The 23,943-nt window shown below is 48.6% G+C and overlaps 1 protein-coding gene and 1 non-coding gene across 2 annotated transcripts in view; one reads left to right on the top strand and one right to left on the bottom strand.

The window, feature by feature from the left end:
* The window catches only part of LOC144705446 (uncharacterized), a 47,842-nt gene extending 39,379 nt beyond the window's left edge, over positions 1 to 8,463 (top strand). The window contains exon 2 of the mRNA XM_078578121.1: positions 8,179 to 8,463. Within this exon, the coding sequence (XP_078434247.1) occupies positions 8,179 to 8,463 (285 nt within the window). The remainder of the gene's footprint in view (positions 1 to 8,178) is intronic.
* Positions 8,464 to 22,341: 13,878 nt separating this feature from the next.
* On the bottom strand, positions 22,342 to 22,442 carry LOC144706253 (small nucleolar RNA R71). The gene has a single exon (XR_013582220.1). It is a non-coding gene; the product is annotated as a small nucleolar RNA R71 (small nucleolar RNA).
* Between the last annotated feature and the right edge of the window lie 1,501 nt (positions 22,443 to 23,943).

Below are 23,943 nucleotides of genomic sequence, written 5' to 3'. Positions count from 1 at the left end.
GGTACCATGTGTACAGGACTCACCCATCTACTGTCGGATATAGCATAAATTATTCATGCATTCAACCACTTAATCACTTCTTTCTCACGAACTTCTCTCATGTAAGGGTTGAGTCTCCTTTGATGCTCTCTACAAGGTTTTGCTTCCTCTTCTAAAAATATCCTATGTTTGCAGATCAAAGATGGAATTCCTCTAATATCATCAAAGGTCCAACCTATGGCATTTCTATGCTCCCTAAGTACCTCTAGCAAGTCCTTTTCCTGTTCAGAGGATAGTGATGAAGATAGGATTTTCTGCTCATCTAGATATGCATATTTGAGGGATGAGGGCAAAGGTTTCAATTCTGGCCCTACCTCTACCGAAGGGGGGTCTATGATCTCTCCCTCTAGCTCTCTACCCTCTACTTGTGACAAGTATTCTTTAACCACATCCTCTCCTTCATCTTCTGCACACAATTTTAACTCCTCATTGCTTCCTACAGGACACTTCATCATTTTTGATATATCCAATTGAACTCTCTCCTTTCCAATTTTAAACTCAACCGTCCCCTTCTCCCAATCCATAATCGTTTTTGCCGTAACCAAGAATGGTCTACCTAAGATGATAGGAGCTAAACTAATGTCTCCCGATATCTTTACATCTGTCACTATAAAGTCTACAGGGATTTCATAATTCTCTACAGTGATCATGACATCCGTTAACCTTCCCTCGGGTTGCCTAACAGTGCCGTCAGCTAAGAGTAGGTCCATATGAATTTCCTCCAACTCTCCAAACCCACACTCCTCATATAATGCCGTCGGAATGATACTTATGCTTGCTCCCGTATCTAATAAAACTTTAGAGAAGGTGTTTCCTCCTATTTCGCATGTAATGAAAGGGGCTCCGGGGTCTCTCATTTTGATAGGGATGGCATTAAGAATGCTAGAGGCATTTTCAGATAATTTAACCACTTCCCTAGGCTTCTTAATGGTGCAAGAGTCCTTAAGGTACTTCTTTAGGGAAGGTGCACACCTAAGCATATCTTCGACAGTAACAGTCATGGTGGCTTTTCTAAAATTCTCTAGCAGTCGGTTTTCATAATCAAATATCGGTTTTTTTCTATTTAAAGCGGAAGGGTAGGGAACATGCTGCCCACTCGTAGAAGGTAGAGGCTCCTCCACGTAGGGGGGGTCCTCTCCTTCTTCCTCTTGTGGTTCGGTTCCCTTCTTAGAATTCTCTATAGAAGTCCGATAGGGATCCTGAAGTTCTTTCCCATTTCTCAATTTTGAGATGGCTAGAACCTCAGGATCATCTCTATTCGTCTCATCATGAATGGAATGCTGCACATGATGCAAGTTGCATGGATTGATGGACGGCTTCGTGGGAAGTTTATAAGATGTGCAAGGAGAATTTAACGGTATACCTTGGTGTTCAGGTTGGACAGGTCTGAGGCTTTCTAGCATCTTCCTCATCTGCTCTTGAGCATCCAGCATTTGCTTCGTTTGAAACTCCATCATCACTTGCATCCGCATCTCCATTTCTGCCCGCAACTTTTGATTTTGCTTTTCGATCATATCTGAAATGACGGGAGTTAATGTAGAGAAATCAGGTTGAGTTTGAGATGAAACCTGATACTGTTGTGGAGGCCTGTGCTGGAATTGTTGTCTCTACTGGAACGGGGGTTGAGCTGCCGGCTTGTTTCCTTGGTGGAAGGCCTCTACGTTTTGGAAATTTGACCGCTTTTGACCCGCCCACGATTGTTGCGGCTGGTTGAAAGCCTTCACCTCTTCTTCCATGGCTTGGCAAGCTCCATCCTCATGTTCCCTACTAAAACAGAGAGAGCAGATCTTAGCTTTAATGATGGGAGAGTTACCTAGGAAGACATTCTTCAAGGTAGAGGTGAGCTCCTCCAATTTCTGGTTGGTCTCCCTTAGGCCCGCTTGTAGCTCTCCCTCCTTGGCGTTGACCTGCAGAACTCCTGCACTCTTAGGCTGCACATTCCTCCCATTCTGATTGGCTCCAATCTCCTGCAAATCAGTTTCTGCAACTCTCTCCAAAATATCAAAAACTTCATCCTCATATGCAGTATAAAACGTTCCACCCGTGGCGAGGTTTACCTTGTTTTTCATAAAATCAGAGAGAGACTCATAAAATATCTGAGCTAGTTGACATTGTTCAGTTCCATGGTGAGGGAACTTCCTCAACAGATCATTGAACCTCTCCCATGATTCACTAAACGCCTCACCATCATGAGGATGGAAGTTGTGAATTTCCCTTCTATAAAAGTTAGTTTTGGAGAGAGGGTAAAATTTCTGTAGAAATTTTCCCTGCATCTCTTCCCATGAATTAAAATTGATTCCTAAATTGCGGTACCAGGAAAATGCTTTATCTTTTAAGGTTAGAGGAAAATATTTCATTTTTAAAATTTCTGTAGATATCCCTCGAACGTTTTGAGATGAACACCTAATGTGGAAATCATCAAGGAATTCTAATGGGTTTTGAGCAGGCAGTCCATTAAATTCAGCTAAGGAATGAATTAATGCATTGTCATATCGAAAGGAAATACCGTCACCGATGTTCAGATTTACATCGGTTTGACGCAAGCTTCCCGATGGTGTGGACCTATCCAGCATAGTCCTCCTCCTCTCATTCTGCTGGTGCATCTCTTCAGCCATATTTCTCTGCTGAATTTCTGGTTCTGTCACTGTAGAATCCGGAGTGGCGTCTCTAATGTCTTTCTCTACAGACTTTTCACCAGCTCATGAGGGTGTTACTACCATAAATCTACAGCAAATGGTTAGAATAACAATGAGCTGAGGATTGTCAAGTCCTGCAGCTCTAGAAAAATCAACAAAAATGACTGTAGATTTAGAGAAATGACAGTAGATTTACAAAAATGACTGTAGATTCACAAAAATGACTGTAGGTTTAGAGAGATAACTGTAGATTCAGAGAAAATAAAAATTTCTACTGTAATACCGTGCTCCCCGGCAGCGGCGCCAGTTGATAAGCTCGGACTTTATGTGTTTTTTACTGGTTATTTAGCAGTTCAGACGTGTGAGGTTTAGAGCTTATGCAACAAATTTATAAACCTCACGGCGTAGGGCGAGTGAGGGTCGATCCACAGGGAGCAGCAGAAAACAGCAGGACGATTTTTTATCTTTCTGTGTTTTGATTCAAATCACAATTCAATTAATTAGTTCAGTCCTTTTACCTAGTTAATCTGTTCTCAGTTGGTTTCTTAAACGGGTCTCTGTAAAAGATATTCGATTGAGGATATGTATATATTTTTTAGTCAAGATTTCCTAATCTGTTCTGTCAATAGAGACTTTTCTCTGTTGACTGATCTTTTGCCTTTGGGGCAAAAGATCGAGCACCTTGCGTGCAGAATTACCTGCGCGTAGGGTGCTCAGTTGCGCGTGGCTTAAGAGCCACGCACTGCGCAGGCAAGCACCGCTACGCGCTTGGCTGCACGCGAGAAAGCGGCCTGCTGCGCTTCCGCGCGCGGGATGGCTTGCTCGCAGCGGCTAGCGTAGCGGTGTGTGCCCAGCCCTTCCTGTGCGTCCCGCGCAGGAGGTGTCTGCGCACGAATGCCGTGCGCGCCGGCTCCTTCGCGCGGACGCGTGTGCGCGCAAGGCTGCTGCCGCGCGCGGGGGATCCTTGTGCGTGGCGGGTACTACGCGCAGGGATGCTCCCCTGAGCGTGGTTCTGCCTTGCAGCTCGCTGCTTGCGCACCCTCTGCTGGATGAAACTGGAAATGCAGGTTGGTTGGGTGTCGCTCGATGACAAATTGATGAACGGTGAGGTGAGGGGTGAAACGTTAAGCGAAATCAAAATCACTATGAACTGCGAATCAAAGTAGCATCAAACAATCTCTGGTTGAGCTGCTGAAGAACCTGAAGGTTACTTCAACCAACTGAAATTGTCAAAAGGGGAGAAGAGAACAGATGTGAACCAGCTCAATCACTCCAACTTCGTGTCACGTCCCGTCGGCGAGTTGGCGATCTTCTTGAGCGGGTATCCTTCAGCCTGCTTCTCCTCCCAGCTCCACAAGCTCATCAGCTCTTGGAGGGTGCAGAAATCCTCTTCTCCAAGTCCTAGTTTCCTTAGAGAAAATTCTGAACAACCTAAACTCCTCTCTCAATAGAGTATTTATAGGTTTTCTCTTAAGTCATGCCCAGGGGCATTTTTGTAATTTTTGCCACTTCAAATTTTTGCCCACTTCTCTTGATCCTCCTCTCATCCTTGATCTTCTTAACCTGTTTCTGAATGTTCACTAGCCATAAAATGTTAAATATATTCCACTTGATTCAAAGAATCAAGTGGGGTTAGTGATTTCATAAAACAATACATATGCATGAACTTAGCATGAATTCACAAGATAATTGTAATGAATTTAAACTTAAGAACTTGATTATTTGATGACATATTTTAGAGTCATCACAAAGATAAGCGTCGACGGTGCGGAGCGGCGGCTTTGTATCCTACTGCGGCATGTGCTTCGCAGCGGTAAACAAGCGACGACATGTCATCCAATGACCACCTCATCAGAAGCTTTTCTAGGAGACCCGAGTGACGGGTAAGTGGCTATGGACGACACAACGGCATAAGGCAGCTGCCTCTACAATCTATCGGTAGACATAGAAGGCTTAACTATGAAGGCTGTAACTAAGACGGGCACTAACTAGCTACGAATGGACAAACGCGACCATCGGCGGCGGCATGTCGTTGATGGAAATATATGTGGCCGGCAAGCCAATCACACATTCCGCATCTCATTCCATATTCATTAATAGAACATATTCATTATAGTGCACGTGTGATGCTCATAATGAAGTCCATGAATACATGATCGGACTTAGTGAATTATGATGAGATCGTAATACGGAGATCACTAGTCTTTAAGCATGTGTTGTAAACATTCCTATTCAAAGGATACGTGAGAAGGACATCAAAGTATCCGGATAGAATAGCACTATCTAGCCTCACTCATATGATGAGTATGGCCGGTCCCGTAGCCATTAGTGTGGCGACACTAAGGATAGATAGTGGGTGCCCTTTAGTGGAAAGAGTTCACTGAATTGATCTGTACGAATCCCTGAATGGTATTATACCAAACTGTCAATCAGGTTGATTCACGTCACGATTGTGTAAGTGGTCCTTAGACCTGAGACACCAAAGACATCTTGTGGACGGAGGGTTGTACTTTGGCTATGGCCAACGAGTCTCTAATCATAGGATTCTAAACGGTCTTCGTTCGGGTGCATCAAGAAGTACACGAAGGTGATTGAGTGGTCAAGATGGGATCGTCCCCCCTCGGTGTAAGAGGTGACAGCTCCAGGAAGATGATGCAACGAAGTCCTTGGCCAAGGCAGTGAAATATCGGGGAAGAGTTCTCCGATGATTTCCGAATGCATCAGTACTAACTCGGATGATCGATTAGGGTTTGACAGTTGACCATACCCTAAGTCGTCCGAGGAGCGTCAAGTGGATGAGGGATTATACATACACGGTAACCGATGATGAACAGGTTCCATGAGTGAGTCGATACACACTCCTTTGTATCTTCTAGGACACGAGGTGTAGCTTGGCAGCCCACTTGTCGGAGTCTCGACCTATCGATTGGGTTAAATCGATCCGAAGTTAATTAATCTATATGATGATATAGTTAATTCATTTGGAAGGCCAATAAAGGTTATTTGGCCGCTGGAGTCGTTAACTTGACTGATACATGGGCCTAGAGGGTCACACACAAATGGTCTTTTGGACGTTGGAAGATATACTTAAGTTTTGGGGGTTTTTATGAAAAATACCCGCTTAGTATAAATAGGGGAAGGCCCTGAACGAAATTCACCCAGGCCAGAATTGTTCAGGGGCCTTTCCCCTTCTTCTCCACTCTCCCCGCACCCCCTCTCCATCCCTGATGTGATCGGGACGACGTAACGACGCCGACGGAGAAAGAACGGGGCTCGTCAACGAGAAGGAGGAGATCCGACGCGCCGAGGACCGCTTGGATATGTCTATAGGCTGCACACTTGAGCAGCTCGACTCGTCTCACTCCGGGATCGAAGAAATTGCGAATGAGATTCGTGCAAAGGTACACCGTTTCAATGTTTTTGTTGATGCCGTTCGATTCGCAAAGAGACTTCCGCTGCGCATCGTTCTAGATTTAGTCATCCAAGTCAAGGCCCTTAGAACCCAACAGTCTTTTAACGGCAACTACTCTTCTCGAAACTACTCTAACGGACTCTAAGGTGTGCATATGGCGTGGGTGGACACCATGCCGTAGGTAGGCGCGGTTACGGATCTCAAAATCATGCGCGGTATGGATGTCGAAGGCAACGGACGATGATCTAGGGTGGCAGAGGCAGGCGATGGAGGTCGGGTCGGCTAAGGGCGGATGAGGCAAAGGTGGATGGTAGTAGAGGGGGCCAAGGAGGAGTCTATAGACGACTGGTGGTGGTTGATTCGGCTGGAGGTGGCTATAGAGGTCGAGGTGGCCCGTGACGATCAAAAGGCGACCAGAGGTGGGACCAGAGCAGCCCAAGGTTGACGAGGCAGCCTTGTGGGTCGCACGCAGCCGTTGAGATTGGTGGGCAATAGCCGTCAAGACTGCGACGACCAGAGGCTGCCAAAGAGGCCGGACGGTTGAGAACGAGGTAGTTCGATTGACCAAAGACAGCTAAGCGGTGAGGGCTGTCGGGTGGCCGACGGGGGTTGGATAGCCAAAGGCCGCCGGCGGCGGTTGGTCGGCCAGGGGGCCACCGACAGCGGTAGGACAACCAAGGGTAGCTGACGACGGGCGAAGGCCTGAGGACGGTCGGCCAGTATTGTGGCCGTGGCGGCTTGGTAGTGGTGGATGATGCTAGACGGGGTAGAGGCAGTCGTAGGCTGCCCAGATGGCCAGGAGGCTGATGACGGTCGAGTTGTAGAGGCCTGCACGCGGACTCTGGCGGATGTGGTGCTTCAGGCGACCGTGCTGGCCGTGACTGTCCGACGTAGACTACCTCACCGACATGGTCAAGGCACCAAAAGCCGTGACTAGTGAAAGCGAGCGTCGTGCCCGAGGCCGGTCGATGGTCAAAGGCGGCCGAAGGATGACTAGAACCGGCCGTGGGCCAGTGAAAGCAGCCTACGGCCATGGCCGAACGAGCCGCGATTGGCCGTAGGCCGTCGTGAATCAGACGCACTGCCGCAGACGGCCAAGGCGGCCATTGATGGCCGACGCGACTAGAGGAGTCTACGGGTGGCCGACACTGCCTGAGGTGGCTGACGCAGGCGGTCGAGGCACCACCCACGGTGACTCATATCGGGCCGGGCGGCCCAAGACGACCAGAGGTTAGGGGCTCCAGAGGAGGTCGAGGGGTGGCTGTGCCACCCTGATAGAACACCCTAAGCTGCTAGATTCTTCGGGTGGTAAACCTAACGGACCTTCTTGATGGCATTTCCATAATTTCGCCCAACTTTCAAAAAAACACTTAAAAAACTCTCAAAAAACAATCTTCTAAAAATGCAAAAAACTCAAAAGAACAAAGGGCTACATTTTCTCAAATTCTTTCAATTGCTCAGGGTTCTTACAAGGGGCAACCTTCCTTTTTATAGGGAAGAAGGGGAAGCCCAAGTTTGTTAGGGAAGATGAAACAAACAAACAAACACAAAAACAGAAAGATAACTCCTTAAGGCTTGATGGTCCCCCATCAGTATGCTTTCCTTAATCATGGCGCGATGCACTTCTCGTCGTCTCTCTCGTTCGTCATCATTGTGACGAGCAGGTGGTGGTCAGGGAATTTCCGGTGGGCCTACGTGACCTAACTGATCCTTGATAGGAGCAACCGGAGGGGCCGGTTGGGGATAATAACCTCCATCTTCGGCGTACCCGTAAGGTGGGTATGGTACTCTCCGTGCTTGGGGTATGGTTTGGTTGACTTGCCGTAGGATAAGCGGTCGCTAGGGTTGGTTGAATAGGTGCACCTAAGGGATACACGGGCTGAGGTGCTGGCAGATATCCCGTAGGATACTGCTGCGGCGCTATAGATGGAGGTGATACAGTACCCTGTGGTGGGACTACGGGCACATGTGTCAAGCTGTAATACGACTGAGGACTAGGGTTGGGTCCACAAGGGACCGGTGCAGGTTGAGGACTGGTAGCGTATGCTACTCCATTCGATGCTATCAGATAAGTTTGCGCATATGGTGTAGAAGGATGAATCAGTGTTGGTGCTATTTCATATTGTTGACCATGTTGCTCATAGTGAGGAGGTGTTCTTGCCTCTGTGGGATAATAGTTCCTATTGGGTGGATAGGAACAGTCATCATGGTATCGCTGGTTGCAATACCCTTCTGGTGGTGGCGATCTCCTTCGTTGGTTCTCTGAACTCCGTTGCTTGTAATGATGTGGTTGGTAGGTATGCTAGGCACAAGGACCCGGTGTCGCTGGTCTTTGAGCAACGTAGGTTGGGGCTGGAGCAGGACTGCTCGGCATAGGAGCCTTGCCGGGGCGGCGAGCGACATCGGTTGCCGAATTAGTAGCCACATGCCCATTTGATGGGGCTCTAGGGCTAGGCACCGCAGTGACAGAAATACGATCTTCGGATCTAGCATGTTGGGCGGGAATCGCTGACCCATTGTTTGGAGTGGGAACCTGAGTGACGGGTTCTCTAACCGGAGGAGGAGGAGGTGAAGTTACCTCCATGTTCTGGTGGCATGGACGCCAATGCTTCGACAACCGGATACGCCACCGCCATCAACCAAGGTCAACATCTCCGCTACGAACACAACGGCGAAGTCAACTGAAGTCAACATTTCCGCCACGAACATGCCGCAACCGTCATCACACATGTCTCCACCTGCGCACGTCCCTATGCGCGTCATGACACATTGCTAGAGGCAGATCAACAACTGCCCTTCGACATGACATAAAGCACGTCTTTAATTTCTCGTCTCTAATTTCTCATCATTTTCTCTGTCCTCCAAGGCCTGTATATAAAGGCCATTGTTTTCAAGAAACACTTAGGCAGTCATATTTCAAGAATTGAGTTTTTTCCTCCAAGGCCTGGGTGGCCCCAAGCCTCCCTATCTCGCCAGCCCAAGCGCCACCGCCGCCGCCGGCTCGCGACATCGACCTTCCATCCTCTCTCTCCATCCTCTCTCTCTCTTACTCTCTCTCTCTCTCTCTCTCTCTCTCTCTCTCTCTCTCTCCTTTCGAAGGACGCCCAAGGCCACCCCCAGGTCGCCTGCTTCAAGCCGCCCAAAGGCCGCCCAGGCCGCCCCAACCAGGGCCGCCCCAACCAGGGCCGCCCCAACTAGGGCCGCCCAGGCCGCCCCTGTTAGGGCTGCCAAGCCCGCCCACAGGCCGCCCCCTTGGGCCGCCCAGGCTGCCCCGACCAGGGCCGCCAAGGCCACTCCCAGGCCGCCCACTTGGGGCCACCCAGGCCGCCCCAACTAGGGCCGCCTAGGCCGCCCCAACCAGGGTCGCCTAGGCTACCCCTACCAGGGCCGCCAAGGCCACCCCTAGGCTCCCCACTTGGGGCCGCCCCAGGCAACGCCACCTAGGCTGCCCAGGCCGCCCCGCAAGACTTCGACACCGACGGCATCAATCATCGTCGACGCTGTCCGACGCTTCAAGCCAGGCGCGCTACGCGCGCTCTAGGTGCGCTGCACGCCCTTTGCGCACTCCACGTGCTCTCCTCGTCAGCGCCCGCACGCTGCTCCACACGCTCCATGCACCCTGAACACCCTACGCGCACTTCGCGTGTGCAGGTATTCGCCTACGCTTGACGCTGCAAAAATGACATCTACTCTCTACCAGGGCTGTTCAACGCCTGGAACGCCCAGAATCTTCCTCGACCATTGTTCCGCTCAACGCACGGATTTGCCCAGCCTCGTCACGATCGGAATTTACCACATCCTCTTCATGCACTACGGTGCCGAGGTACGCCTGAGCTCTTTGGTGTCAAAAGTGTTCTCCGTCCAGTGTTTCCTCGAGAAGTTTCCTCCGCCATCAGAATTAGATTTGGTTTGGTTTTCCACTTCTTCTCTCTCTTTCTTGAGTGTTTTTCGCGACACAAATTTGGATATTGATTTCGGTGCTTAGGGATCGTCGCGGTGGGGGAAGACAATACTCCCGCCCTCGATAAGGGTCGGAGCTACACCATCAGATTTTCATCAGTTTTAAAGTCCGAATCCGACCGTGTGAATTTTGTGGGTTGTTTTATCCTTCCCTACAAACCAGTCTACCACCCTTTACATGTCGTCATCCATCCATCTCCTCAGTCACCCTTTTTTCGTCCTATGTCAAATTGGTATCAGAGCCTAACCTGTCAGCCTAGTCATTTTTGCCATCGTAGACGTCATCATTTGTCAGTCCCATTGCATGCATTTGCGTTCAGGCAAACGAGGCTCCACTCTGATGATAGACCAACCCCAAGACACTCGTGAGGTATCCGTCCCCGTCCATGAGTTGTCATCGTCCGTCCCACCAACCTCCTCTCGAGGGGACATCGATCGCGTGTTACACACTGTCCAGAATGGCTTTCGTGATGTGAATACACGAATTACCAATATGGATAACCGTCTAACAAGTTTGATCGATGCGGTGAGTGAACGGACTTACCAACGCAATAATAGAGGTCGTGACCGCCATTACCAGGATCACGAAGACCACTATTCGCCTGATTCCAGACCTTGAGCTCGTGATAGGAGTCATCGCAACAAGGATGATCCTATACGGCCCAAGGATAGATTGAGGAGCCAAAATCAGAATCATCCCGAGCGAAACGATCAGATTCCTCTTGAGATTCGCACTCCGGTCCGTGATAGAAATTGTCGAGACGATTACTATCTGCATGAGCCTAGGACCCCAGGCAAGGATAGGAATCGTCCTCCACAAAATGATCCCTATCCGCCTGTGGATAGAGCCTTAGTGCATGATGGAAACCGTTTACCCTGAGATGATTACCATCCACCGGAGGAGAGGATCCTAGAGCGCGATAGGAGTCATCCCCCATGGAATGATCCTATTCCGCCTGACGATAGGTATTGTGGATGGAACGGGAATTGTCAAGACAAGGGCGATCCTTATCCACCCGAGGATGTGGTTCCCCCTCATGATCACCACTGTGTAGATCACGACAACCAATGGAAACAGATTCAGCGTAGTGTCAAAGTCGATGTTCCATACTACGAGGGATCTAGGGACCCTAAGGAGTATCTTGATTGGGAGTTCAAATAAAACAGCTATTTTAAGTGGTAGAATATGTTAGAGTGGCAGAAAGTCCAGTATGCCGAGATGAGATTAGGGGGACAAGCGAAAATCTTTTGGGAAAATCTCAAATTTTTTATTTATAACCGTCATGAGGCACCCATAGATAGTTGGCCCCAAATGAAGGACAAACTACGTGAGAAATACGTTCCACTAGCTTACTTAGACAATCTCCTAGATCAATGGCATAAACTACAGTAGGGTAGATGTCCAGTTTCTGAGTACATTACCCAATTCGAAGAATTCTATATGAGGTGTCGAGTGGAGGAGAATCCCCGAGTCGTTATTTCTCGATTTAGAAGTGGTCTTAACCCTTATCTTAAGACGGAACTGCTAGTCCGCAAAGCCGCCACCCTATAGCAGGCTTATCAGATTATATAAGACCTAGAGCTCTGTTAGAATTTATATCATACTCCCGTGTACAATCGCCCTGTTCTCACTGATCGGTCGCACTTATCTAATCCTTCTTATTCCAACCGCGCGACCCAGCGTAATCCTCCCTTAGCCCTTCTGGCACCACCACCACTAGTTCCTACCGCCACTCTTACTCCCACCGAACATCGTCCAACCCCTCCGATTCAGTCATCTACTACACCAAATCCTCGTACATCACCTTCTCTCGAGTCGACCGCTAGGGCCCCTCCTCAACGCAATTTCACACAACTCGGTCCTTCCGGCTTGACTTGTTTTAAATGCTAGGGTCGAGTTCATAGAGCTTCCCAATGTCCATCACGAGCCTTACACATAGGACAGGAGCCCCTCGATAGCGATCCCACCCTAGATGAGCCACCTATTGATGAGGAGTATAGAGTTGAGAGTTATGTTGTCGATGAATTTGTGCATTATGACGGATTAGTGAGTTTCATTGGCATCATGGACTGCCCACCATCTCTTTATCGTCGCGACCCATCTATGTCAGTTAGGGGAATTGTCCGCTGCAACCTTACTCAGCCTTCCACTAATAATTCTGCATTGAGGACATCCATATTTTACACATATTTTAAAATTGGTGATAAGATGTGTAAGACGATCGTAGACAGTCGAAGTTGTATTAATGTCATCTCCGATGTTATGACATCACGTTTGGGATTACCTTTGATTGAACATCCTGACCCCTATTTTGTGTCTTGGATCGATGCTACCTCAATCCCTGTGAAGAACCAATGCCATCTCCCTTTGAAGGTTCCATCCTACGAAGAGGAGATACTGGGTGATGTCTTACCCATGAAGGTGGGTAGCATTATCCTCGGGCACCCTTGGTTGTATGATAATGATGTACACCTCTATGGACAGAGCAATACCTGTTCTTTCATCCATCAGGGCAAAAAGATCACATGACATCCTTACACTCATAGTCCGCAGAGAGCCTCACCAAAATCTCCATCCGTAGGTTTGTGCGTCGTTAGGCGTTATCAATTTCAGAAGGAACTCGATAGTGAAATGACTATGTGCTTGGCCATGATACCTGATCACTCCAAAGATTCCTCTACCCCACCTCTCGAGGTTTCTCAGCTACTTGAGGAATTCGCAAGTGTTTTCCCTAATGATTTGCCCAATGACCTACCCCTGATGCGTGATATTTGGCACGCTATTGATTCCATTCTGGGGTCGTCATTACCTAACCTCCCTCACTATCAGATGGACCCTACGCAGAACAAGGAATTACAGCGCCAAGTCCAAGAACTCTTGGACAAGGGCTTCATCTAAGAGAGCCTTAGCCCGTGTGCCGTACCTACACTACGGGCTCCCAAAAAAGGATCGGAGTTGGCGCATGTGCATTGACAATAGAGCTATAAATAAGATTACGGTCAAGTATAGGTTTCCTATTCCCCGCATCGACGACATGTTTGATATGATGGCAGGCTCGACAATTTTCTCTAAGATTGATCTTAAAAACGGTTATCACCAAGTTCGTATCCGACTAGGAGACGAATCAAAAACCGTCTTTATGATCAAAGACGGACTCTATGAGTGGAAAGTCATGCCCTTTGGTTTATCGAACGCACCTAGCACCTTTCAGGGATTGATGAACCACATACTTAGACCGTTCATAGGAAGTTTCTGATGGAGGACCATCTCGAGGATGACGCCGTGAAGATGAGGAGCCATATTGAGGATGATGCGACGGGAGGATGACAGCCACGTCGAGCAGCTCGTGCCAACGCTCGCCACCCGGGGTTTAAGTACTCGGGGTAAGTATGCATTTTCAGTTATGTTTGTTTTCTTATATTTCTGGATTTTTGGATTGGGCCAGTGTTAGGCCCCGTCCTTCGTCATTTCCTTTTATTTTCATGTTTGTATTTGAATTTGTAAGGAGAGGCCGAACCACGTCTTGCGACGGTTCGTCCTCTCCCACGTTCTCTTGGCACCCATCCTCCCTATATAAGGGGATGGCATGCCCAAGGAACGTTTGGTAAATCATTGTTGAAAATTGAGTTGCAATTGATCTTCCCCCTATCGTAGTTATAGTGTAGGGGGTTTGGCTAGCCCCACCCCACGTCGAGATCACTCCGTGGGTAGAGCCCATGTTTCTTCTGTCAAGATCACTCCGGGAGGATCGTGCTGAAGCGTGCCGTCGAGATCACTCCGGCACGGGTTAAAGATTTTCAAGAAGTCGCTGTCCTTCAGGGCTGAGAAGAGTCTCTGTCAAGATCACTCCGGGAATTCTTGGAGGTTCCTGAACGTCATCGACGCCGCGACCAAGCTGGGAATCCGCTCCATCGAGGGAGCATTGTCCCGACCATCAAGAACCCGACGCCAGCCAGGTTCTTGATCCCTTGCCCCTCTTCTTCTACATCCACCCGTCCCTTCTCCTTCATCCAGCCCCTCTCGCCCACCTTTCTTTGGACGCCACCCCTCCTCCCCCGCTTCTTGACCATATCCCTCGTTTCTTGATTCCCAATCGCCTCGTCTTGCCTTTCTTGATTGCCCACCCTCCTTTCGCCATCATTTCTTAATTCCCCAACCGCCTCGTCTTACCTTTCTTGATCGCCCACCCCCCTTTCCCCATCATTTCTTGATTCCCAACCGCCTCGTCTTGCCTTTCTTGATCGCCCACCCTCCTTTCCCCATCGTTTATTGATTCCCAACCGCCTCCTCTTGTCTTTCTTGATTGCCCACCTTTCTTTCCCCTTGATTTCTTGATTTCTTGATTTCTTGATTTCTTGATTTCTTGATTTCTTGATTTCTTGATTTCTTGATTTCTTGATTTCTTGATTTCTTGATTTCTTGATTTCTTGAATTCTTGATTTCTTGATTTCATGATTTCTTGATTTCTTGATCTCACCATATCTCCTTGATTCCCCTTCGTCCTCCCCTTCGCCCTCCCCTCGCCCTCATCTTTCTTGATTTCTTGATTCCCACCCTCTACGCCATAACCAATTACTTGGTTTTCTGCCCCACCCACACGGCTATTCCCACGATACTTGGTTCGCTGTCTTGCCCGTCCACACGACTACGCCGTGCGCCAGCCAAGCACGCGCCTTGTGCGCCCTCTGCTCCGACTCTTGCTGCACACCACCCGTGGACTCAGCTCTCTGCTGGTAGTTACGATCGCACCGTCCACACTCAGTTTCATCCTCGTCAACGACACTTGTCCGCACGACCCGACACTAAGCATCCGCTCGACGACTTTGACGCCTTGGACTAAGCGATACAAAGGTCAGTCTCGTCTCCCCTCCATAAACTCCAGTATTATTATCTTCGACAGTCTCGTCTTCCCCTATCGCGTTTGCTACCGTGATATTCTCGAACATCATCGGATAGGACTAGCCACTTTGTCGAGCGTAGGGATTCTTGCGGTAGACGGATTGTCATCCGACTTGGACACCGAACGCTCCGGGGCTGTTAGACGCCCCTCACTTAGTAGACGTCTAGTAGGTCGAGCGGGTCATTGGGAGTTTGATCTTAGGATCACTCCTCTCTCGTTGATCGGTACGGCCGACGTAGCTATCCGTCAAGTCCTTATCTGCTCCTTCGTATTTTCTCATCATTTGGCTTACATCCCTTACATTCGCTTCATAACCCTGTGACGTGATACGCGCAGATCGATCCCGGACGTCGTCGCTTCACATCAGTTTCGTCGTCGTATATTTTGATGATATTCTTATTTATGGCAAATCCACATCCGATCATCTCCATCACTTACGTTTAGTTTGCAAAGTATTGAAAACCGAGCAGTTGTATGCTCACCCAAAAAAAATGTTCCTTCCTTGTCAGTCATGTTTCGTTCTTAGGTTTTATCCTATCTGCCCAAGGCATATCCGTTGATCTGGCCAAAATTGACGCCATAACCTAGTGGCCAACGCCTAGAAATATCCATGATGTTCATAGTTTTCACGGCCTTGCAACTTTCTACCGGCGATTCATATCCAACTTTAGCACCATCATGGCACCCTTGACTGAATGCCTTAAGGGAAATCATTTTGAATGGACAATAGAAGCACAGAAATCCTTTGAGGAGATGAAACTTAGAATGACTCAGGCCCCTATTCTGCGTTTACCTGATTTTGATAAAGTATTTGAGGTCGCCTGTGATGCTTCAGGGTTAGGAATAGGAGGAGTCCTGAGTCAAGAAAATCATCCCATCGCCTTTAGTGAAAAGTTGAATGACGCTAAGCTTAAGTATTCTACCTACGACAATGAATTTTATGCAATTGTCTAATCCTTACGTCATTGGCATCATTATCTACTCTCTAAGGAATTTGTTCTCTATTGTGACCATGAAGCCTTAAAGTATCTCCATTCCCAGCATAAATTAAACTCTAGGCACATTAAGTGGGTTGAATTCATTCTGTCTTATACCTTCGTCCTTAAACATAAAAGGGGGGTTGAGAACCGAGTCGTCAATGGTTTGAGTAGAAGAGTCCATTTGTTGAGTATTATGAAAGTCGAGGTTGTTGGGTTTGATCATATGAAAGACCTATATCCTGATTGCCCGGATTTTGCTCCCATTTTACAGATCTTAGGCAAATACCCGAACCCAGATAACCAAGATTATATCTTAGAGAATGGATTCTTATTTTCTGATTGTCGCCTATGCATCCCACAATCATCTCTTAGGGATTTTCTTGTGTAGGAGACACATGCCGGAGGCCTTAGTGGTCATTTTGGGAGAGATAAAACAATTGCTATGGTCGAGCACAGATTCTACAGGCCATCCCTTAAGCGAGATGTAGCTAACATAGTCTCCCAATGTCGTGTATGTTCCCTTGCCAAGCAGGTTAAACAAAACACCAGCCTCTACACCCGTCTTCCAGTCCCCGATAACCCGTGGGACGATGTAAACATCGACTTTGTGCTAGGGCTTCTGAGGACGAACCAATGCCATGATTCCATCATGGTGGTTGTGGATCACTTCTCGAAGATGGCTCATTTCATTCCTTGCTTTAAAACTTTTGATGCTTCTCATGTCGCTCAATTATTTTTCAATGAAATAGTGCGTCTCCATGGACTTCCAAAAAGCATAGTGTCAAACAGAGATGTCTGATTCACTCGCTACTTTTGGAAGCCCTTTGGCATCTTTTGGGGACGAAGCTCAAATTTTCCATGGCTGTTCACCCCCAAACTGATGGACAGACCGAGGTCGTTAATAGGAGCCTCGGCAACCTATTACGATCGCTGGTGGGAGACAACCTCAAGTCTTGAGATTATGTCATTCCGCGCGCCGAATTTGCTTACAACGCATCAGTCAATCATACTACCAGTATGAGTCCATTTGAGATTGTGCATAGTCAGCTTCGTCCTACCCCTACCGACCTCATACCTATGTTACCACATGCTAGAGTCTCAAATGACGGTCATGAGTTTGCTGATCATATTAGAAGTCTGCATGAGGAAATCCGTACACGTATCATAAAAAGTAATGCCTTATATAAATAGTTCGCGGGTTTGCACTATCGTTTTCGCGAATTTAAAGAAGGTGACATGGTGATGGTGAGGATTAGGCCGGAAAGATTTTCCTCCAAACGGGCTACTAAGTTTCATGCTCGTAATGTCGGGCCGTTTCCGATCCTCAAACGAGTTGGGGAAAATGCCTATGCCGTCGACATACCCTCCTCGTGGGGAATAAGCATCACTTTCAATATCTCAGATTTAGTCCTGTTTAAAGCCCCACCTCCTTCATCCAATGGCCCTACTCTTTCCTCGGACTTTCTGATGAGTGAGTTTGACTTGTCCACTCCCCCATCACTATCCTCTGACTGGCATGAAATCATTGAGGAAATACTAGACGAGGTAATCACCTTCACCAAAGGTGGGAAGGTGGGAAAGTTTCTTGTTCGTTGGCAAGGCAAAGCATCGATGGACGACACATGGATTACGAAAGAAGACCTGGCTCACCTGCGCCCAGACTTGGTGACCCCACTAGAGCATCCGGACGCTTACTCGACAGAGTCGAGTTCTTCGCACACTGGAGGAATTGATGGTGTGGACGCCAATGCTTCGACACCGAACGCGCCGCCGCCATCAACCAAGGTCGACATCTCCGCTACGGACACAACGGCGAAGTCAACCGAACTCAACATCTCTGCCACGAACATGCCGCAACCGTCATCGCACACGTCTCCACCCGTGCACGCCCCTACGCGCGTCATGACACGTTGCTACAGGCAGATCAACAACTGCCCTTTGGCGTGACATGAAGCACGTTTTTAATTTCTCGTCTCTAATTTCTCGTCATTTTCTCTTTCATCCAAGGCCTGTATATAAAGGCCATTATTTTCAAGAAACACTTAGGCGGTCATCTTTGAAGAATTGAGTTTTATTTAACTCTTCTTGAAGGATTGCCCAAGCCTCCCTATCTCACCAGCCCTAGCGCCGCCGTCGCCGTCGCCGCGCGACGTTGACCTTCCATCCTTTCTTTCCATCCTCTCTCTCCATCCTCTCTCTCTCTTACTCCCTCTCTCTCTCTCTCCTTTCGAAGGATGCCAAAGGCCACCCCTAGGCCGCCCGCTTCGGGCTGCCCAAAGGCCGCCCCAACCAGGGCTGCCCAGGCCGCCCCAACCAGGGCTGCCCAGGCCGCCCCAACCAGGGCTGCCAAGGCCGCCCCCAGGTCGCCCGCTTGGGGCTGCCAAAAGGCCGCCCAGGCCGCCCCAACCAGGGCCGCCCAGGCCGCCCCTGCCAAGGCTGCCCCACGGCTGTCCGATTGGGGCCGCCCCAGCAAGGGCTGCCTAGGTCGCTCCGCAAGACTTCAGCACCGGCGGTGCTAGTTGTCGTCGACGCTGTCTGACGCTTTGAGCCACGCGCGCTATGTGCGCTCTGGGTGCGCTGCACGCCATCCGCGCACTTTGCGCGCTCCACTCATTAGTGCCGCGCGCTTCTCTACGCGCTCCGTGTGGTCCGCGCATTCTACGTGCGCTTCGCGCGCGCGGGTATTCGCCTACACCCGACTCTACGACAACGACATCTACTCTCTACTAGGGCCGTTCAATGCCTGGAACGCCCAGAATCTTCCTCGACCAGTGGGCCGCTCAACGCCCGGATTCACCCAGCCTCGTCACGATCAGAATTTCCCGCATCCTCTTCATGCACTACGGTGCCGAGGTATGCCTCAACTCTTTGGTTTCGAAAGTGTTCTCCGTCTAGTGTTTCCACCGCCGTCAAAATTTGATTTCGTTTGGTTATCCACTCTCTTTCTCGAGTGTTTCTTCACGACGTGAATTCGGATATTGATTTCGGTGCTTAGGCATCGTCGCGATGGGGGAAGACAGTACTCCCACCCATATGCTTGAGCCGATTGTATTATAGCCGTTAGTAAAGAGAAAATACTAGCACTGCTCTCCACGCCCTATTCAGTAATGCGCTTGGGGTGTTAGCACTGCTCTTAGAAACCAGTTATTGTGAAAATCAATTTTGAGACAAATCAGGTTGGGTTAGAAATTTAGATTTCTAACTTATCCAATTAGATCTGTTTAAAACCGTTCTTAGATCTGTGTAATTGACTTACTTGTTGTTGCACAAAATTGTACACGACAACTAACCACAACCACAACCATCGTCGCCCACATTTGTGCAGAGTTGTGCGCCATCGCACACAACCTGAGCACAAGTTGTGCACGGCTGTAGCCAGTGCTACACACACTTGTGCGCAGTTGTGCGCCATCGCACACAACCAGCGCACAAGTTGTGCGTGGCTGTAGCCACTACTGCACACACTTGTGCGCAGTTTTCCGCCATCGCACACAACCAGCGCACAAGCTGTGCGCAGCCACAGGCTGCTTCCGCTCACGCCATGCATAGCGTGCAGTGGCAGACTACTGGTGCACGCATTGTACACAGCCGTTGGCCGCTATTGCACATAGCCGCGTGCGGTAGCACGCTGATCAGTCGCCGCTACCGCGCACAACTGCGTGCAGCCGCGATCGGCGACCACATAGCGCTGCGCACGGGAGCACCTAGCTTCCACAAAACGTGGACAGATCTGAGACTTAGTCCAGATCTGTCTAACTTTTAAATTTTAAATTTCAATTTGAGATTAATAAATCTCAAATTGAAATTTAATAATTAAAACTAAAAAAGTATAATTAATTGAAATCTTAGTTATTGATCCAATCTTAAACCTGTTTAAACATTAAAATAAATATTGAATTAAGAAAATAAAACAGAAATTACTGAATTGAAAAAATTTGCACTAGCCTGCTCCTTGTGGTTCGACCCTTACTTACCCTAGGTTAGTGAGGTAAATTAATTGTTGAATAATCTCAAGACCTCACACATTGATAAGATAAAAAAAGTCTTTAAATCATTTTTGATGCCGGACGTCGTCTCAACGGCGTCCGACCGTCACCGAAGGAAGGAACTCGGTGTCGTATCGCTAACTGATCGGATTACGTCCACGACGTCAACCGATGGATATGCGGAGAACAGAAATATATGTATGACGATGACGAGGACGATGATTCTACAACGGTACGTGCAATGCGCCGACAAGCTACGAGAGCCAACCCGGAGCGGGGACGGGGTCGCCAAGCTGGGTCGGTCCAGCCCTCCAAGTCGTCCGAGGTGGGTCGAGGGCACGCACGCCGTCGAATGGGGCAACTCCCACTGGAATGCTCACACGCGTCGGGGCGTCCCGACTGCATCGACAGGAAAGACGCCGTCTTTGTTTCGTCGTTCTCTCAATCTGTCCCACTCACCTATCTAACCCGAGCGCGGTGGAGGCAATACGAAAGAATACTGACGGAAATAAATGACGAAAGAGGCTAGGGAAAGCAGAGTACCTTCGCGCTGGCGACGGATTTTCGCACCAACTGGTTCCGGAGGAGGGAGTTGTCGGGTGCGCGGAGGTTGACTGCGCGGAGGGGCGGTCGCAGTCAGCGCGGAGCGGCGCGGGAGATGTGGTCGACGGTGGTGGGCGCGCTGGCGCGGCGGGCGGGCGCGTGGTCAGCGCGGACGGGCGGCGCGGCGCGCGGGCGGCAGGCACGCGCGCGGCGCGCTGGGCAGCGCGACGGCGCGGGCGGTGGGCGCGCGCGGCGGCGCGCGGGCGGCGGCGCGGGCGCAGCGGCGCGGCTGGCGGCGCGGCGGTGGCGCGGGCGGTGGCGCTTGGCGGCGGGCGCGCGGCGGTGGCGCGGCGACAAGCGCGGGGCGGTGGGCGCGCTGGCGATGGCGCGCGCGCGGCGGGCACGCGAGGCCGCACGCGACCGGGCGCGCCAGTGCGCGGCGGGCGCGCGGCGGTGAGCGCGCGCAGCGGCGCGCTGGACGGTGCGCGCGACGGCGCGCGGCGGCCAGCGGTCGCGGCGCGCGCGGGCGCGGCGGCGCGGCAGCGGTGCGCGCGCAGGGCAGCGTCGGCGCGGCGGCGGCGCGCGGCGGCGAGCGCGGGCGGCGTGGCGCGGGCGGGTGGCGGGCGGCGTGGCGGCGCGGGCGTGCGGCGGCGGCTGCCCTTCCTCCTTCCTCTCCCCTTCTCCTCTTCCTCCCCTCTTCTTCTTCCTCTTCCTCTTCTTCTTCTTTCTTCTATTCTTCTCCACGACCTGACCTTCTTCTCAAAATACCAATCTTCAAAATTTAGGTCAAAGGTAAGGGAAGAGCCCACCTTTTCCCCTTATATATGGGTGAAGATGGCCCTTCCTTAAGTCCAATAACACAAAATAAAAGGGAGAGAAAATAAGCAAGAAAATAGGAAACGGGCTTGTCAGGCCCAACATAAGAAAAAGGGGGGAAAGGGTTCCTCCCATGGGCCCTTCCCCCGCTACACGACAATACGAATAAAGGGAAAACTATAAGATAAATTAGCCGAAGGTGTCGGTGTGCTCCGGTGGTCGGCGTCCGCGTCATGCCGAGTAACGGAATGCGGAATCCCGTGTTGCTGCGGCGGCTCGCCGTGGTGGCTGGACTCGTCTCGGTGGCGAGCTGGGTAGTGCCGGCTCCTCGGGTGTTGGGTCGGGGAAGTCCTGCTGCTCCTCTGCTGCTGGCTCGATGACGTCCGGTGGTGACGCGCCATCAATTTTATTTAAAGACACCTAAATCTGGGATTATCAACTGGCGCCGTTGCCGGGGAGCACGGTTAATCAGTGAAAAATATTTATGTTCAATTATTTCTGTTTATAAGCTGAAGGGTTAAAACCCCTCAGCTCATTTTATTTCGAACATCTTGGTTTGAGATTTATGGTAATAACAAGATATAAAGCTTGTGGAAGAATAGAAGGAGAGGTGACTCAACCAAGGTACTCATTTCAAGACTCATCAATCACAAAGCAAGATCAAGAGAAGCAAAGCATGGCAGAAGAAGGACATACTCATCAAGATAGAAGGAGAACGATGCTTGATAGATCAACACCATCAGGAAGCATAAGGCAAACTGATACAAATATAAATGTGGGAGAAGGAGTCATGTTCATGTATGACAATGCTTTAATAAATTCTTTACCAGAATTCAATGGTCATGCTTAACAAAATCCTTTAGAATTTTTAGATGACTTTCATAATTGATGTTCTTCTCAAAATGTACCAGGTCTATCTTCCGAATCTTTAAAAATGAAATATTTTCCATTAACTTTAAAAGACAGCTTTTGCATGGTATCAAAATTTAGGCATTACATTTAGATCTTGGGAAGAAATGCAAAATAAATTTTTACAAAAATTTTATCCTCTTTCCAAAACAAATTTTTATAGAAGAGAAATTTATAATTTTCATTATCATGAAAATGAGGCATTTAGTGAGGCATGGGAAAGATTTAATGATTTAATTAGAAAATATCCTCATCATGGTATTGAAAATTGTCAATTAGCTCAAATATTTTATGAATCATTGTCGGATTTTATGAAAACTAAAGTAAATCTAGCTACTAGAAGAACCTCTTATACTGCTTATGAAGATGAAGTTTTTGATATGTTAGAGAGAGTAGCAGAAACTGACTTGCAGGAAATAGGAGCAAACCACAATGGAAGGAACTCACAACCAAAGGGAGGAGGTCTTTGCAGGTCAACACCAAGGAATCTGACTAACCTCAACCTTGAAAAATGCTTTTCTAAATAATTCTCCTATTGTTAAAACTAAAATCTGCTCTCTCTGTTTCAGCAAGGATCATGAGGATGGAGCTTGTCAGCCTGTCGAAGAAGAAGTTAATGCATTCAATCAACAACAACCTTCTTGGGCTGGACAGAAGAGAAACAACTTTAATGCAGAAAGCTTCAACCAAGGAAGTAAACCGCAATTTCAACCAAAACTCCAGTATCAGACTCGACCTCAACAACCCTATCAGGTTCAATCACAACCCCTTCAAGATTTTTCTTCACTAAGTCCTGTAATTTCAGACATGATAGAAAAACAAAACCAAAAGCTTAGAACAGAGATGGAAATGCGTATGCAAATGATGATGGATTTCCAAACCAAGCAAATGTTAGAATCTCAAGAGCAAACCAGAAGATTATTATAGAGCTTCAGAATGGGATCACTTGAACATGGAGGTAAGGGAGTTGACTATAACTCCCAAGAAGGTTGATTTCCAACTCAACCTAGTATCAATCCATGTAATTTATTTCATATAGAAGAGTCTTTTCATGAAGCAGAGAATCATGAGGATCTTTAAATTCTAGCAATTTCAAGACTGAGAAATGGAAAAGAACTTCCAGATCCTCATGTATCTTTAAAAAATTCTAGAAATGAAAATGAGTATGAGGATGAATATAAGGAGCTTTCTCCCAAGAAAGAACCTTTACCTTCAGCTCATACTCAAGACATCCCTTATCCCTCTGCTGTAAATAGAAAGAAACCTATTTGTGAGTATGAAACTAGGCTTTTAGAAAATTTTAAGCAAGCCACCATGTCAGTAGCTGTAGAAGATATGATTAAGTGTGCTCTCTCATTAAAAAAGTATCTTAAGGATTCATGTACTAGTGGAAAGCCTAGGAAGGTAGTGAAATTATCTGAAAATGCTTCTAGTATTTTGAATTCTATTCCTATAAAAATGAGAGACCCAGGAGCTCCATTTATTACTTGTGAGATAGGAGGAAAAATATTTTCTAGAGTTTTACAAGATACTGGAGCAAGTATTAGTATTATCCCTATAGCTTTGTATGAAGAATACGGATTTGGAGAATTAGAGGAAATTAGTATGGATCTATTATTGGCTGATGGAACAGTTAGACAACCTGAGGGCAAATTGATGGATGTCATGATTAATGTGGAGAATTGTGAAATTCCTGTAGATTTCATTGTTAGAGATGTGAAAGTGAAAGGAGATATCAGTTTAGCTCCCATCATTTTAGGA

The sequence above is a fragment of the Wolffia australiana genome, chromosome 7 (assembly GCF_029677425.1).
Source record: "Wolffia australiana isolate 7733 chromosome 7, ASM2967742v1".
NCBI classification, from domain to species: domain Eukaryota; kingdom Viridiplantae; phylum Streptophyta; class Magnoliopsida; order Alismatales; family Araceae; genus Wolffia; species Wolffia australiana.
This window is presented reverse-complemented; position numbering and strand designations above follow the sequence as displayed.